At 37.1% G+C, this 16,926-nt stretch overlaps 2 protein-coding genes across 2 annotated transcripts; both read right to left on the reverse strand.

Annotated features, from left to right (window-relative positions):
- Positions 1-5,157: 5,157 nt before the first annotated feature.
- On the reverse strand, positions 5,158-7,708 carry LOC113525293 (ferritin, middle subunit). The gene is made up of 4 exons (XM_026911771.3): positions 7,434-7,708; positions 7,169-7,315; positions 5,649-5,774; positions 5,158-5,494 (listed from the first exon to the last, which is right to left on the reverse strand). Exons 1-4 carry the CDS (start codon positions 7,536-7,538, stop codon positions 5,339-5,341), a joined length of 534 nt encoding a protein of 177 aa, XP_026767572.1. The 5' UTR covers positions 7,539-7,708; the 3' UTR covers positions 5,158-5,338.
- Positions 7,709-12,370: 4,662 nt separating this feature from the next.
- On the reverse strand, positions 12,371-13,882 carry LOC113525292 (ferritin, middle subunit). The gene is made up of 4 exons (XM_026911769.2): positions 13,615-13,882; positions 13,350-13,496; positions 12,982-13,107; positions 12,371-12,680 (listed from the first exon to the last, which is right to left on the reverse strand). Exons 1-4 carry the CDS (start codon positions 13,717-13,719, stop codon positions 12,525-12,527), a joined length of 534 nt encoding a protein of 177 aa, XP_026767570.1. The 5' UTR covers positions 13,720-13,882; the 3' UTR covers positions 12,371-12,524.
- Between the last annotated feature and the right edge of the window lie 3,044 nt (positions 13,883-16,926).

Below are 16,926 nucleotides of genomic sequence, written 5' to 3' on the forward strand. Positions count from 1 at the left end.
GTGAAAAGAAAAGTGACTTTTTGTGACTTTTGTTGCACTCTCACTTTTACCCCACAAAATAACATGTCTGTTTCTGCTCTCTTTGCCAGATCTGATTTTAGATTAGATTAGTTTAAAATTCATCCTTATTGAAAGACTGTGTCTTGCAACCTTCCAAGTGATCAGTCTTCAGGCTTTGTTCAGTGTTCAGTGCCACTGCTGATTTCCAAGAACCAAAGGGTATGCTTTAAATGTAAAAAGAATTTTCTGGAATCTCACATGCCTACAGAAGCACCTTTCCTTTCTGAAGAGTAAAGTCATAACCCCAGTATCTGAAGCTTTTCAATTGAAGAGGTAATATTTTTGGATGTATCTGATTTTCAAAAAAAAAAAAATAATTAAAAAAAAAATTGAACATTTTGATATTACAAAGTCAGGCATGGAAAATGTGCAATTATAGTTATCCTATATCTTATTACTATACTTACTTATTATTTTGGGAAATTTATTAAAATTGAATATTTGTAAGTTTGTACACATTTACAAGAAAAAAAAAAGTTGGGCAGCCAAGGAGTGTATGCTATAATTCACCACAATGGGCTCCTGTGCGTTATATTTATTTACTTATTTATTTTTAGTTCAGTTTAAAGCATTCAATCAAGCTCATCACTACAGAAATAAATAATAAATCAAATAAATAAAAATATCAAGAATTTATCATCTGTGGTGACCTGATGCTACACAATGTAGTTACAGCTATCTGTGTGTGTGTGTGTGTGTGTGTGTGTGTGTTCATAATGGACAATCCACTGGACTGCAGTGTGGAAGCTGAGGATGAGTGCCTCGGCCTTACCTCAGTAAAATGTTTCAGTAAGCTGCAGTCAGCAAAGACACATATAAAATGAGGCGTTTCCGCGTGATGTGGAAAAATCCTTCAATAGGGTGGAGTGGGGGTTTCTTTTTGCAGCCTTAGATAAATATGGTTTTGGCCCAGGTTTTGTGAAGTGGATTAAAATTCTTTACTCCAATCCTACAGCAGCTGTAATAACTAATGGAATAACTTCATCTTTTTTTAATCTATCTATCTACCCGTCAAGGTTGCCCTCTTAGTCCATTACTTTGATGATTAGAGAGGACCCAAGAATTAAAGGTGTATTTGCAGGGGAAAAGAACACAAACTACTGTTATACATTAATTACATATTGTTATTAGTTAAACATCCTGCATACTCTTTACCAGTACTCCTTAATGTGATTGAATCTTATTCTAAATTTTCGGGATATAAAATCAGCTGGCATAAGTCAGAGGCAGAGCAGTGTTTTTCTCTTCCCCAGTTAGTGCATTTAACTTTAAATGGATGCATAAAGGAATCAGATATTTGGCTATCTACCTGAGACCTAATTTAGAGAACATATTTAATTTGAATATGGATATGTTGCAGAAACTACAGATAAAATTAGATAGCTGGAAAAAAAATTTATTTAACTTTATGGGGAAAGGTTAATATAATAAAGATGGTGGTTGCGCCGCAGTTTAATTACGTATCGGGGATGGTCCCTGTATCCATGCCTCACCAGATATATAAACGATATAATACTATGATTAAGGACTTTTTATGGAAGGTAAAATACCCAGGATTGGAGTAAACAAATTATGTTTGCCTAGAGATAGGGGTGGTTTAGTGTTGCTGAATGTAGAACTCTATAAAATAGCATTTGAAATGTCTAAGCTCTCTAGACACTGGGGTGAAGGTGGTTTGGATCTAGACTGGGTGCTAATAGAACAACAACTTACATCTCCTTTTTGGCCAATAGAGGCTTTTTCACAAAACCCAGAAGGAGAATTACCTCATAATATGACTAACCCAATATTGCTTCATTCTAGGGAGGTTTGGAAGGCTGTCCACAAAAAGTGTCAGATTTCTCACATGTGTCAATATTACTCTTCAGTATGGAATAACCCTTATGTTAAAGTAGGAAAAAAGCCCCTGTTTTGGGGACAATGGTTTAGAAGCTTTTGTCTTATAATAATTTAAAAGAAAATTTTCATTTAGAAGGCCAGGATCAAGGTTCGCATGGGACAAAAAAGAATGTTTTAGAAGAGTTTTGCGAACTAACAAGGCCTCTTCAGAAAGCATCTCAATTTTACAGAATGTGTATAAGGATTGATCATTAGAACTGTGAAAACCTGAGACTGATTTGGCAAAGAGACATTAATAGTGACATTGATGGAACATTGAAGGACACTTGGAACAGAGTTTTGTCCAACAGTGGGAGGTATGTAAAGGAAGCGAGAGGTAAATTTATCCAGTATAAGGAACTACATAGGTATTATTACACGCCAGTTCGGCTTTATAGAATGGGTTGTCTGAAAGATAATAAATGCTGGAAATGTAAACAAGAAACTGGCACATACATTCATGCTCTCTGGCAATGTACAGAGATTCAACCTTTTTGGGAAATTGTACTGAAATATCTTGGAAGATGTTTTGGATTTGACCTTCCACTTTCACCAAGCTTATGTCTTTTAGGAGATAAGTCTGAGATTCTTCAGATTAAAAACAAGTCCTCCCTTGTTACTGTGGATGTATCACAGCAGTACACCTGATACTTACATACTGGAAAGATATCCGATGTCCTACACTTAAAATGTGGATTGAATTTATGATTGAGAATGCATCATATGAAAAAATGTTAGCAAAACCGAACAGAAATCACACACACATTGATATGTGGGAGAACTTTATTAAGACTGTCACTTCAAAGGACGACTGAGTTCAGACTCAGGCTTGAACTGTAACTTATGCATAAGGAAAACCAATAAATTTAAAAAAAAAAAAAAAAAAAAGAATGAGGCATCTCCTTTACCTCCACAGAAGCTACAAATTCCATCTTATTTGAAAAAGCATGTTGAGGTAAGTTATGGTTACTAATATTAACTGGCTATATTTAACTAAGTTAGCCTGTTTTCCTTGCTAATGCCAGATTATACTAGCACTGATTCCAGTAGCTAACATAGTTATCTAGCCAGCAAGTCAAATTCTAGCTAATAGAAATATTGGTTATTTACAGGATATTTTACTTCTGATTAAGTCATTAATAAACTACTACATTAGTCATGTGTATGAGCAGCAAACTTACACAATGAATGTCTTCAGGCTAAATGATGTAGTTGCTTTAAAACTAAGATGATTTAACAGTTTTAAACAAGTAATAAAATGTACTTTTCACATGACTAACTTAATTTTATTAACATTTACATTTTCCTTTTAATATTTAAGGACATTTAAAACTAGCACCTTTTTGACTTTCACTTGAGTACATTTTTGCTGGATATTTCCTCTTTTAATTAAGATTTTTACACTTTGGTATAATTTTTGAGCCTGTAGCAGTGTTGCTAACAATCCCATTAGCATTAGCCGAGATGCTAATACAGGTGTTCACTAAATAAACTCTACCTGGATGACAGGAGTCTCTGCCGTTCGGTTTCAGCGTCGTTTTTTCATCCTTCTCTTCGATAACCTTCATATTTGTATCATTAATTTTAGTTTTCTTTGAAATATTACTTGAAAAAGTCTGATGTTTTTTCATGCTTGATGTTTGCCTTTTTTTTCCTCCCTCTCTTGCTGAGTGGGCGTGGCCTCTGCTATGGAAACCTTGGCTGACCAATCAGATTATTTAAATTACACAATTCATCCACAAATTCAGTTAATAAATAATAAAATACATATTTTTATGTTTTATATTTTACTTTAGAAATTTATCTTTAATGTTTTACTTTTTAAATTTAAATTCAGAAGGGATTTGCATGAGCGCCTCCTCCGGTCTGATTCAATTTCAATTTTATTTATCTATTAAATTATAAATTTACAAATTTATCCCTAATGAGAAGGCAGAGGTGACGGTGGTGAGGAAAAACTCCCGATATGAGGAAGAAAACTCGAGAGGAACCAGACTCAGAAGGGATCCCATCCTCATCTGGGTGCAACGGATAATGCGATTATAAATAAATTCTCTTTTGTATGGAGCTGAAGTTATTAACTGTTCAGTGATGGAGACTTGAGTGTAAACTGTTCTTAGCAATAGCAGTCCTAAGGTTATCTAAGGAAGAACAACCACAGCCATCTTTATGGTTTTTAAGTGGAACCATCCACGTTATTCTCATGGTGATCTTTAGGCTGTCCGTGTGGAGCCTCAGCAGCAGCGAGTGACTTCAGGTGATGAGAACTCCAACCAGTCAGGATCACTGGTATCTCAGGAGTAGCATGTGTAGTGAGAGAGAGAGAGAGAGAGAGAGAGAGAGAGAGAGAGAGAGAGAGGGTTATTAGGTATTAGGGTTAAACACTAATCTGTACAGCAGAAAGCAGGAATTATGTTCTTCAGCTCTGTTCATTAGAGGACCAACAGAGTTTATTTTAGGACAGTGGCATTTCACATATTCTCACATTTTATTAAAGGCATCTATTAATCAACTACTTATACTCAAACATTCCAGTTATAAACAACAGCCTCTTTTATTATGTTCAGTAATGTAGTTCAAAATATGTCCAGTGTTCTATAGATGAAGTGCTGGGATATTTAAAAATTATTTAATCAAAATTACATAATATGAAGCTATATTATATGAGGCTACAGTGTATTAATAATTCATAAAGTCAAACACTGCTTTACTCTAGTGTGTGTGTGTGTGTGTGTGTGTGTGTCTGTCTGTCTCACCTGATTCTTATTTGTATTTACTGCATACAAAGATGTACTGTATAATCAATATACACCATTTAGACACTTTTGGGAATCAGCATCACCACATGTGGGTTAATGGCACTTACTTATTAAACGCTCTGCTCCGTGTGTAATGTGGTTATTAAACACTGAAGCGTGTAGAGAACTGATAAAATTTTGTGGTTATGGTTTAAGTGCAAGTGTTTTTCCTCACAAATATAATCTTAGAGGTGTGTAGGCCAGTAATTATACTTACTTATTTAAAACACATTTCCAAATAAAGGAATCAAATAGCTTAAACCTATACAATACTGTCAGACAATTTAACCTCAGTCACTGAAATGGGGGGGAATCAGAGGTGTAGGTTTCATTAGTATGATTACTAATGCATGATTTCTACAATAATGCACTCTGGAGATTTAAAAAAAAAAAGAATTAAATTAAAACACAACTCACCATGTCCAGCTCTAAATGTTTATTCATTTAATGTTTAGTGTTTAATCTTCCACATGAGGATTATGAGAGATTACAGACAGGACAGACATGAACCAACTTCAGTTTCTACTCCATACACACACATTACTGCACATTAACTCAATAGCTTTACTGATGGAGGTTCTGCCGATTAGTGTGGAGGCAGTTTAACTCTTTCCTCCCAGGGTGTGTTTATCAAACAGGTACTCGGCCATGCGGTTGTTGGCGGCGTCCATCTTGGAGAGGTTGGTGATGTGGTCACCCAGCTTCTTTATGGTCTCCACCTGCTCGTTCAGGTAGTGAGACTCCAGGAAGTCACACAGCTGATGGATAGTGAAGAAGAAAATGTGTGTAAGAAATAATTACGGTCTAAACAGCTAACAGGAATCATGATCAGTTTAATAAACATTCTCTTTCAACATAAACTTTAACTCACAGACAGGTGTGTGAGCAGAACACTGATAAACACACACTCACATGAGGATCTCCTTTATCAGTGGCGAGTTTGTGCAGGTCCAGCAGAGCCTGGTTCACCGTCTTCTCCAGCTGCAGAGCGCACTGCATGGCCTCCAGGCCACTGCCCCACTCATCACGCTCCGGTTTCTGAAAGAGCACACAAACACACATCTGATTACAGCACACATTACACACACAGTGCCTCATCAGGTCTGATTCATGATCTGATCTCAGGTAAGTTTAAACACTAATCTGTACAGCAAGAAGCAGTAATTCATTTTTTAAGCCATGTTCTTTTGAGGACCAACACAGTTTTGTAGAAACAGCAGAAATCCAAACAGCCTCACATTTTATTAAATAGCAACATGGAATTATTAATCACCTACTTATTCTCAAAAACATTATTAAAGCTAGCAACTGCCTCTTTTGGGTTATTTAAAAAAGACTTTTTAGAAACATTTATATAAAGCTACAGTGAGGTATCAGTTCAGAAAGTAACACCCTTTGCATTCCTCTGTTGCACGCACATGTGTGTGAGATCTGATTCTCATCTGCATTTGCAATCAAACACTTACATTCATTAAAAATACATTTAGGTACTTTGGGGATTCAGCGCCACTCTGTGGTGGTTAGTGGCACTACTTTATTAAATGCTCTGCTCCACATGCATCGTGGTTATTAAACACTGAATCACGTAGAGAAATGTTAGAATGGTGTGGTTATGGTTTAAGTGCAGGTGTTTTACCACAATATATAACCTTAGAGAAATGTGTAGGCCAGTAATTATAGCCATATGTGCATAAAATGTGTGTAAACTTTAGTGCACAAAGAAAGTGACACCGACGGGGTAGTGAGTAATTCTGGTGTACGTGAGCTGAAGACACACACTTATGTATAATTATATAAATACAAGGTGGAATGTTTAGCTTCTCTACAGTAAACAATTCTCATTACGTTTGTCTTCGCTCTAAATGGCATTCATCAAAGGCGTGGCCGATTCCGTAACACATGATTCTAACATTTCATAAAGCGGCCTGAAGAATGTTCTTGTATAAATTAGGGATGGGCAATACCACTAATTTTCCTTTCGATCTGACAACAAGTAAATACCAAAGCTGATACTGATGCTTTTAAAAGTCATCCACTCCCTGCATTGTGCCTCATTATTGTTTACTCGAGTGGTTGCTCCTTTTTCTTCCAGCCACAGCAGAGCTCCATCACTCACACCTCCACCTGCTGTAGCCAGAATTTAATTGCAGGGGGATGAACTGCACAATTTAATTGACAAGCCTGATGCATTTATGCATTTGGGGTGGATGCCTGACAGAATTAAGTGCAGTGATGCTGCATGTGTCGTTATAATAATTTAAAGTATGTTCTATCAATCAATCTTGCCATATTAATAGCATCACCATAAAATATCCATCTCAGTTCCAATGAAATTTTATCTAATAAAACCTGATCTGGAATTCTTTTCCTGCTCTAGGTACTGCGCTCTGTGTGTGTGTGTGTGTGTATAAATGATGCAGGTGAGATCTTACCTTGATGTCCTGCAGGAAAATGCGGCCGCCTCTCTTGTTCTGGAAGGACATGAACTTCTCCGCGTGCTCGCGCTCCTCGTCACTGTTCTCTTTGAAGAAATGCGCGAAACCCTCGAGCGCGACGTCATCCCGAGTAAAGTAGTAGGCCTGTGGAGAAATAATAATGTAAACAAACTGAAATATAAAGCACACTAACAGCGCACACCCACTCAGTCAGCTCCCAGCTCCAACCCCAGCACATGTGCACACACTCTGAGCTCCTCACCATGGAGGTGTAGGTGTAGCAGGCGTAAAGCTCCAGGTTGACCATCTTGTTGATGGCGGCCTCGCAGTCGCGGTGGTAGTTCTGACGGATCTGAGAAGTCTCCATTTCGGCTGGTTTTATCGTTTTCTTATCAAAACGAAAGTGCAAAAATAAACTTTATATTAAATGCAGATTAATAAACAGAAGGAGAGGAAGAAGAAGTTCCGTTCAATCACTGTTGAAGCAAGAACCTCTTTCCAGTTTTTCCAGATCTGTTTATCGAACCGCACACCTTCTTATTTATTCTCACTGTGGTAGCGTGACGCAAACGCAAACAGCCAATCAGATAGGAGAAGTTTAATCACGCAGTAGGCGGGATAAAGCCAGACTGGCCAATCCTGACCAACAATTGCTCACACACGTTTTTTGTTCCTGAGTGAATCGTGACGCAGCAGTTTTATACCTGAACTGTTCCATTACACAGAGAATAAACCAGCACGTTAACCATGACTCAGAATATTTTTGTTAAAGGTAAAGTAACTGGACTGTTTATTATTTATTTCTGATTAATTATGTTGAAGATATGTTCACAGAACGCCTGCATCATAATCAGTAAAATAAATAAATACAATCAAAACTGGTTTCATAATACTATACAGGAAAATTAAAAAAAATACTAATTTTAAAAAATACTATACAGGAAAATGATGATTAAATAATCCAGTAAGATAAAAAAAAATACATACAGTTAAAATCTCATCTAAAAAAATTAAATTAAATAAGATCTACAGAACATCAAACTCAATATCATATATAACACCTGAGAAAGATTAAATACACGTAAAGAAGTAAAACCTACTACTCAGAAAAGGAAAATCATCTAAAAATATACGCAGTGGATATAAAAGTTTACACACCCCTGTTAAAATGGCAGGTTTTTGTGAAGTAAAAGGACGCTAAGATGAATCATGTCGAAACTTTTTCCACCTTTAATGTGAAATTGCAAATTACACAAATAAAGTGAAAAACAATCAGAAACATTTTTGGGAAAAAAGAAAATTACAAAACCTACAGTAACCTAGTTGCATAAGTATACACACCCCTAAACTAATACACAGTTGAAGCAGCTTTTGATTTTATTCCACCACTCAGTCTTTTTGGCTCAGAGTCTATCAGCACATCTTCACTTGACATTATTTTCTCACTCTTTCTTACAAAAACATTCTAGATCCATCAGACTGTAAGAGAATTTCCTGTGTACAGCCGCTTCAGGTCACCGCACAGAGTTTTAGTTGGATTCAGGTCTGGGTTCTGGCTCAGTCATTCAGAAACACTGATCTTCTTTTGCTGAAGTTGTTCCTTTGTTGATGTGGATGTGTGCTTTGGGTCGTTGTCGTACTGAAAGGTGAAATTCCTTTTCATCTTCAGCTCACTAGCAGACACCTGAAGGTTTTGCACTAAAATCGACTGGTATTTGTAGCTATTCATGATTCCCTCCAACTTGATAAAAGTCCCAGTTCTGGCTAAAGAAAAGCAGCTCTTAAAGCATGATGCTGCCACCACCATGCTTCACCGTGGGGATGGTGTTCTTTTGGTGATGTGCTTTTTTTGCACCAAACATACCTTTTGGAATTATGGAATTATTAAACCTTTTGGAATTGGTCTCATCAGACCATAACACATTTTGCCACATGGTTTGGGGTGATTTAGTTGAGCTTGGATGTTTTTTGTGAGAAAGGGCTTCCGTCTAGCCGCCTACCCCACAGCACAGACATGTGAAGAATATGAGAGATAGTTGTCACATGCAGAGAGTAATCAGTACGTGTCAGATGTTCCTGCAGTTCCTTTAATGTTGCTGTAGGTCTCTTGGCAGCCTCCCTGGTAAGATTTTGACTTGTCCTTATAAATTACTATAAATTTTGGAGGGACGTCCTGTTCTTGGTGATGTCACTGTGGTGTTCTATTTTCTCCACTTGTTGATGATGGCCTTCACGGTGTTCCATGCTACATCTAATGTTTTGGAAATTCTTTTATACCCCTCTCCTGAGCGATATCTTTTGGCAGTAAGATCCTGTACAGGCTTTGTAAGCTCTCTGTGGACCATAACTTCAGCAGTCAGATGAAACCAAGAAGATGTGAAGAAACTCCTACAGAAACAGCTGGTCTTTATTTGGGGTTCATCAGAATAATTTCATTGACAGCTGTATGATTATTACTTTTGAACATGAGATTGAATGCGATTGGTTCATTCTGAACGCAATCACGCCCCCAATTATTAAAGGGTGTGTATACTTATGCAACCAAATTACTGTAACTTTTTTATTTTTCCTATTTTTCCCTAAAATGTTTCTGATTGTTTTTGACTTAATTTTTATGTCATAATTTCACATTGAGGGTGGGAAAAGTTTTGACGTGATTTATCTTAGTCTCATTTTTTACTTCACAAAAACCTGATATTTTAACAGGAGTGTGTAAACTTTTTATTTCCACTGTAGCTTTAATATATAGATTTTATTGTTTGCTTATATTTGTTGCTAATTGCAGTTTTCTGTTCAAAATCTGAAAATAAAATGATTATTGATGTGAACAATTAATTAATTATAAATAGTAACCATGAAATTTAGTGACTGTGTAACATCATGTGACTCCTGGGATACTGACGGTGTTAAATGATCCTTCATGGAAAACGCTGATTCAGCATTATAACCTGCATGAACTTTAATACGAGTCATTCACATAAATGAACTTTGCAAATAAAGACTTTTAAAATAAAGTTTTAATGAGCAGAGATATTTAAATTATATCTAATTCTACTTCAGGAAGAATACTTCAACTTCAATGTAAATGACATATATAATGATTTTTTTTCAAAAGCTTTTTATTGGCAAACATTAAATGTAAACCATTAAATCTGTAAAGTGTTTGTGTTTTGAAGACCTGCAGCAGTGTGACATGTTGTAGACCAGTTTGTCTGTAAAAATGCAGTAATAACACACACACACACACACACACACACACACACAGAGTATATGTACAGTATATATACATTTAATTTGACGCCTGATCTGCCACTGTGTTTATGTAATAGTTTAATTTGCAGTTTTTGGTCATTTGTGTTTGTGAAATTTACAGTCATGTTGTTTTGATACTTTGGTGCAGTAAAGCTGTAGCCGTGGACCTGAGACATTTTCCCTTCTGAATAATAAATGAATGTTCATGTTACAGAGAGATTATCTAATGATCTGATGACGTGATGAACATCATGACGGTGGAAAACTTGATGAAAAGTTGTGACTCTGCACTATAAAGGACATCAGATATCCACAAAGTACTAACCAATGACTGTATATATGAGTGGACAACATGGCGCCCTTCAGTCCCATTGTGCATTTTTTAAGCCTTTTTGGGGCTCAAATTGTAGTCGCCATTGTGCAAAGATACAACTGGACAAGTGCATGTGCAGTAGATACAACTGGACAGCAGTGAGCCCACCTTTTGCCTCGCCTATACAATCTTATGTGCGTTTGCAAGGATTTATTTACTTATAAACAATCTTGGCTCACTGAAAATGGTAAGAACAGCGTTATTAATTAATATGTAAAATGATACAGTGTAGTTGTATAATTTTCACAGGTATATTGATTTTACTGTTGTCAGGAAAACAGAGTCATGACTGAGTGAGCTTTTGCTTGTGAGCTGATATTATAATTAGCAAATATTTACACTCAACACCAACTATTTTTTGGGGGAAAAAAATTGCAATTTTTATCTAGCTCTGACACGTGCAGTAAGTTAAGTGCTGTTATATGCTCTGCTTCTTCTGTAAAAAGCAGTGACTGGCCAAATTTACCAAAATATTTCATGTGTTTGCTAAAGTCATATAGTCAATTTATTATGAAATTTAGCTAGTGTTAGGTTCCTTTATTTACGCCATCTCTTTGTTTACTCACGTTGGTTTGCTAGTTATAATATCAGTACAGCAAGCTACAGCTTAAACATCAAAATGAGCAACATACGAGAAAAGCTGTGAGAACCGTTTACAGCAGAACAAGTCGTGGCTTTGCTACAGAGTTGAGAGATCTGAACACACTCTCAAAGATTTAAAATGTTAAATGAAGCTCACTGGGCTGAAATCTCAGTTAATCTCAGTTCAAAAATGTGTAATTGTTGATGTGGTGAAGTTTTCTGTAAGGACGTGTTTAACATTTATGGAAGGAGTCTCCAGTGTCAGTGCTTTGTAACAGTCAGTGGTAAAGCTGTAAAGTTTTCCGACATCTTCAGGACAGAGGAGTTTACGCTTCTTTGCGGTTTATCGGTAACATGCGTAACAAGCTGTGATTTTTTTTTTGTCTTCTCAAGAGAGAGAATAAAGAGAGGCTGATGAAGGAACGAGTGTTTATAGCTGCTATAACGCAAGTCAGAACAGGAACTTGTTTCACTGATGTTCCACAACATTACATGTAAATAAACAGATACAAGTACGACACATCATTCTTTAATAAAAACTGTAATTATGGGCAAACTGCTGTGGTATACAACGAATAAAACCCTTGAGGATGTCCCGTTATAGCACAACTTTACATCAGGACATACTGTTTTATTTTATTGTTCATCTGTTTTATTCTTAACTCACTATATCTTTATATAGATATATACAGTTTATAAATTTAAACTGTCGGATGCACACTTTTGAGTATATGACAGAATATATATCAAATACTAAGAAATTCCTAATAAAATGTTATTGTTAAAGAGAATAAATGAGATTTTGTAAGTGTGCAGCATCTAATTAATGAAAAGTTTCCAAGACACTCAGGCCTTCATAAGATTTCATTATGATGTTAAGATCATTACCGTAATTGTAAAGTCAAGAAAAACACACGGCTCATTTCCACCTGTAATGATGGTACACAACCTCACTGTCTCAGCTCATCATATAAAGCACACTCAGTCACTAGTGTGGCTCAAAATGTTTATTCATCAGAATCAGTCATGATTAAAATTGAAGTTACAGAGAAATGTGATGTTTGTTTCGACAGTTTAAACTCAATTCTGCGTGAAATCAGGTTTCTTCTTAGAATCTGAAACTGGTCGTTAGACGAGAGAGTTAATTTAACTCTTTCCTCCCAGAGTGTGTTTATCAAACAGGTACTCGGCCATGCGGTTGTTGGCGGCGTCCATCTTGGAGAGGTTGGTGATGTGGTCACCCAGCTTCTTTATGGTCTCCACCTGCTCGTTCAGGTAGTGAGACTCCAGGAAGTCACACAGCTGATGGACAGAAAGATCAGATCAGTTACAAAACAAAACAAAAACACACTAAGCTGATAAAGTCAGAATAAAGTCTGAACACGTTTTAGTGAGGAGCTTCAGTAGAGAAAACTCTCTCTAAAGGTTTTGGTTCCTCGTTTGAGGCACTGATCCAAACATAGACGCGATTTTGTTTACGTGATCTTAAACACGTCTGCTTCTGTTCAAGGACACAAACACGTGACCGCTGTGACTCAGCACATCCGAGACTCTACTCGCACAGACGGGTGTGTGAGCAGAACACTGATAAACACACACTCACATGAGGATCTCCTTTATCAGTGGCGAGTTTGTGCAGGTCCAGCAGAGCCTGGTTCACCGTCTTCTCCAGCTGCAGAGCGCACTGCATGGCCTCCAGGCCACTGCCCCACTCATCACGCTCCGGTTTCTGGGAAACAAACAATAAATAAATGCAGTGTAATGAGTAATCCTGGTAGCAGTGAGTCAAGAGGCGGAGTCACATGATTATGTACAGAGTGGAATGTTTAGCTTCATTACAGTGACGTCTGTGTTCGCTCTGATTGGACAGAACCGGATCATACCACTGCTGACGCGTCATGCACCACTCTAATGCATCTCATGAAGCGAACTAAAGAATGTTTTGTGTAAATGATGCAGGTGAGATCTTACCTTGATGTCCTGCAGGAAAATGCGGCCGCCTCTCTTGTTCTGGAAGGACATGAACTTCTCCGCGTGCTCGCGCTCCTCGTCACTGTTCTCTTTGAAGAAATGCGCGAAACCCTCGAGCGCGACGTCATCCCGAGTAAAGTAGTAGGCCTGTGGAGAAATAATAATGTAAACAAACTGAAATATAAAGCACACTAACAGCGCACACCCACTCAGTCAGCTCCCAGCTCCAACCCCAGCACATGTGCACACACTCTGAGCTCCTCACCATGGAGGTGTAGGTGTAGCAGGCGTAAAGCTCCAGGTTGACCATCTTGTTGATGGCGGCCTCGCAGTCGCGGTGGTAGTTCTGACGGATCTGAGAAGTCTCCATTTCGGCTGGTTTTATCGTTTTCTTATCAAAACGTACAAAAATAGAAATCTAGATGATAAAAATACGTCGAAGTCTGGAAAGTCTGAGTGGGAGGAAGAAGAAGTTCCGTTCAATCACTGTTGAAGCAAGAACTCCTGCTGAAGATCCCGAGTCTGAGGCGCAAGCGGCTCGCGCGCGGTATTTATTATCCCTCCAGCTGGGAAAAAAACGGCGCTGCGGCCAACCAATCATATAGCGACTTTAATGCGGAAGTGGGCGGACCCCAATAAAGGGCCAATCACAAAGCATCACTCTTCTTCTCGTGGAAGACAAAGGGGTTATTAAAGGTTACCTTTAAAAACGTATTTCTCTAAAAAAAATAAAGTTAAGCCTCGTTAAAAACACATCTATATTTGTAAAATATCTAAAATGGAAAATATCTCAGATGTAGTTTCTGCATGGCCTCATTTTCATAGAGTTTATCACAGAAAGCGAAAAGGACGGACTGTGACGCAGCTGTTTTTACCTGGACACGTGACCAGAGAGAGAGAGAGAGAGAGAGAGAGAGAGAGAGAGAGAGAGAGAGAGATTTGTACTTTTTTTTTAAATTTTTTTAATTTTTTAATTTGTTCCCAAAGTCTGTATCCAAGCTTCAGCAATACAAATGTTCATATTTATCACACCAATAAAGTGACCTTTGGACTTTGACTCTGAGACACACAGACACACACACACACACACACAGAGACACACAGACACACAAACACACAGACACACACACACACACACAGAGACACAAACACACAGACACACACACAGACACACACACACACAGAGACACATACACAGACAGACACACAGAAACACACACACACACACACACACAGAATTCAAATTCTTTAAACCCTTGAGAACAGTTTAACCCCACACTGATACTTTAATAATTATACATACTTTATATCATTATACACTTATATAATGTGTCACATGTCACATGTCACTTCACTTCTTCTAGAAATGATAGTTATATGCAAAGTCTCAGAGTTACATTAAGTTTATTTTTGTTGTTATTAATCCATTTTAGAGTCTCACATGATTTTCCACACAGTCCATAAAAATCTCACACGCATCCACTTTTAATCATTAACCTGCTCTGTGAACTGTGTTCTATAATCTGCTCTCAGTGAAAGATCTCTGACCTTGATTACAGAGAAAAACAGATAAACTAAAAGTTTACATGTCCAGATTAGAGTTCACATTTTCCATAAACTATTATAAATTAAATGTGCATACACACACACACACACACACACACAGCATCTCCCAGTAGCTACCATTCATGTTGTGTATCTAACCTTCCAAATGCCATAAATATAATCTTTTTTTATTTAATCTATTTTTTTTTATCTACTTTTGTTCTGATTGTGTAATCCACTGTAGAAAATGCTTATTCTGTATATATTGCATGACAAATGAATAAATATCCCTTTTCCATTAACCAGTTCAATTTAAGAGTTAAATCTGTGTAAAATCTGATTATGGCCAGAATTCTAACCCTGTATGAAGATTCAGCTGGAATCTGACCTGAGCTGAAAAGTGCCGTGTCACTGTGACTCAGCGTCTCCTGTTTACCTCCTGACTACGTGTCACATGGTGTTTCATAATGGCTTTCACTGTAACGCAAATCACAAGGGGAAGAGTCGCTTACAGCAGCAGAAAACTGAGGCGTGACCATTATAATGTAATTTAACTGCAATTCACTCACAGTATTTTATTCACTAATCCATTTTAACTCAATACTTTTTAAACACGGATTCCAAGCAACTTCAAGACACCAGAGAAAATGAATGAGGCTGAGCTTTAATCACATAATTTTGGACTAAACAAGGAAGTTAAATTTAAGAGTTAAAGTTCTGTGAATGTGAACTCAAACCAACACAAATTCAACAAACACTTGTGCAATATTTTGGTTTTTGGGTAGAAAATGTCAGAGCTATAAACACACTTTCTCACCGAGTTACAGTGTTCAGCATTAAAATTCCGAAAACAACTGAAAATCTTTACAGACTTTGTAATGTACATTTAATGTTTCTCAGCTTAAAAGAGAAATAGATTTTTTTCTTAATTAATTGAATTCCTTTCTGAGATTAAAAAAAAAAATTGCTGAAGTCAGAGTTTTCCAGAGACTCTTACCTGAGAAAGTGAAATTGTGCCTTGTCACTGTGATTCAGCAGTTCAGTGATCTCCTTTAACACTACATTTATTATGAAGAAGTAACTATTGTTTTAATTTGAACTGAAATCTGACACCAGTTAAGACAAGACTGAAATCATGTTTCAGCCCTAAAGATCTGTTTTTCCTCCTTTCACACAAATCTGATTAAAGATTTAACTCTTACCTGGTAAAAGGTGCAGTCTGTAAATTCTAACCGTGTTTATAGACCTGTAATGTTAATAATGTTAATAATTTTTAAACTACTTTGGAAAAACTTAAAAACTTGAAAAAAATATAAAACCTAGAGTAAAACTCAGTTCCTTTCTTTCAGGATGGCATTTTTTTGAGGGGTGTGATGGGGAGTGCTCTAAACATTACTCTCTGCCACTTTAAAAAATGCTTTTAAATGAAATGATCCAGTTTGTTCAAGCAGTAAAAACTCTATGTAATAAACTTTAGAGTAAAGTAAAGTGCACTACAGTGAAGTACAGCACTTACAGAAGAGCTCTGGAGTCTCTGTCAGATACACATCCTCATGCTGGTTCGCAGGTCAGGGACTAAGAGCACCAGTCTAAAAATCCAAGATTACTAAAGCATAAAAAAACTCAAAACAAGGATTATTTTTTTTTGTTTTAGTTTTTAGTTCATTTATTGTTATAGGTCCTTGAGGAAGAACATTTAGCAGTGTGAATGGTGCTGTGTCCTTTTCCACTGTGTGCAATAATCTCACAGGACCACTTCATAGATGAGACACTGCTGTCGGTCGGTGTGTGGTTTGGGACGAGACCCACACCTGAGAGAACGGCTTCTTGCTGTTATGATCCATCGCTGCACTGTGCATTTCCTCTGTGCAATATCACAAACTCTCCGGCTCAAAGACTTTTTAAAGTGGAAACGCTTCTCTGATGCCTGCGGCTCTTTGTGAAGTTGTACCACAAATTTGTTGGAAAGTCTTTGACTACAGTACTTTCAGGTGTGGTGGTGTGTGTCTGCTTTTTCAGATTAACCTGAAAA

This window comes from Pangasianodon hypophthalmus, chromosome 13 (assembly GCF_027358585.1).
Source record: "Pangasianodon hypophthalmus isolate fPanHyp1 chromosome 13, fPanHyp1.pri, whole genome shotgun sequence".
Taxonomy (NCBI): Eukaryota; Metazoa; Chordata; class Actinopteri; order Siluriformes; family Pangasiidae; genus Pangasianodon; species Pangasianodon hypophthalmus.

Bases quoted from the DNA above. Each gene is read 5' to 3' on its own strand.
- LOC113525293 (XM_026911771.3), bottom strand. From the start codon at position 7,538: ATGGAGACTTCTCAGATCCGTCAGAACTACCACCGCGACTGCGAGGCC. The intron at 7,316-7,433 runs GTGAGGAGCTCA...ATTTCTCCACAG, and splicing joins GCTACACCTACACCTCCATG to GCCTACTACTTTACTCGGGA. The intron at 5,775-7,168 runs GTAAGATCTCAC...GTGCTCTTTCAG, and splicing joins TTTTCCTGCAGGACATCAAG to AAACCGGAGCGTGATGAGTG.
- LOC113525292 (XM_026911769.2), bottom strand. From the start codon at position 13,719: ATGGAGACTTCTCAGATCCGTCAGAACTACCACCGCGACTGCGAGGCC. The intron at 13,497-13,614 runs GTGAGGAGCTCA...ATTTCTCCACAG, and splicing joins GCTACACCTACACCTCCATG to GCCTACTACTTTACTCGGGA. The intron at 13,108-13,349 runs GTAAGATCTCAC...TTTGTTTCCCAG, and splicing joins TTTTCCTGCAGGACATCAAG to AAACCGGAGCGTGATGAGTG.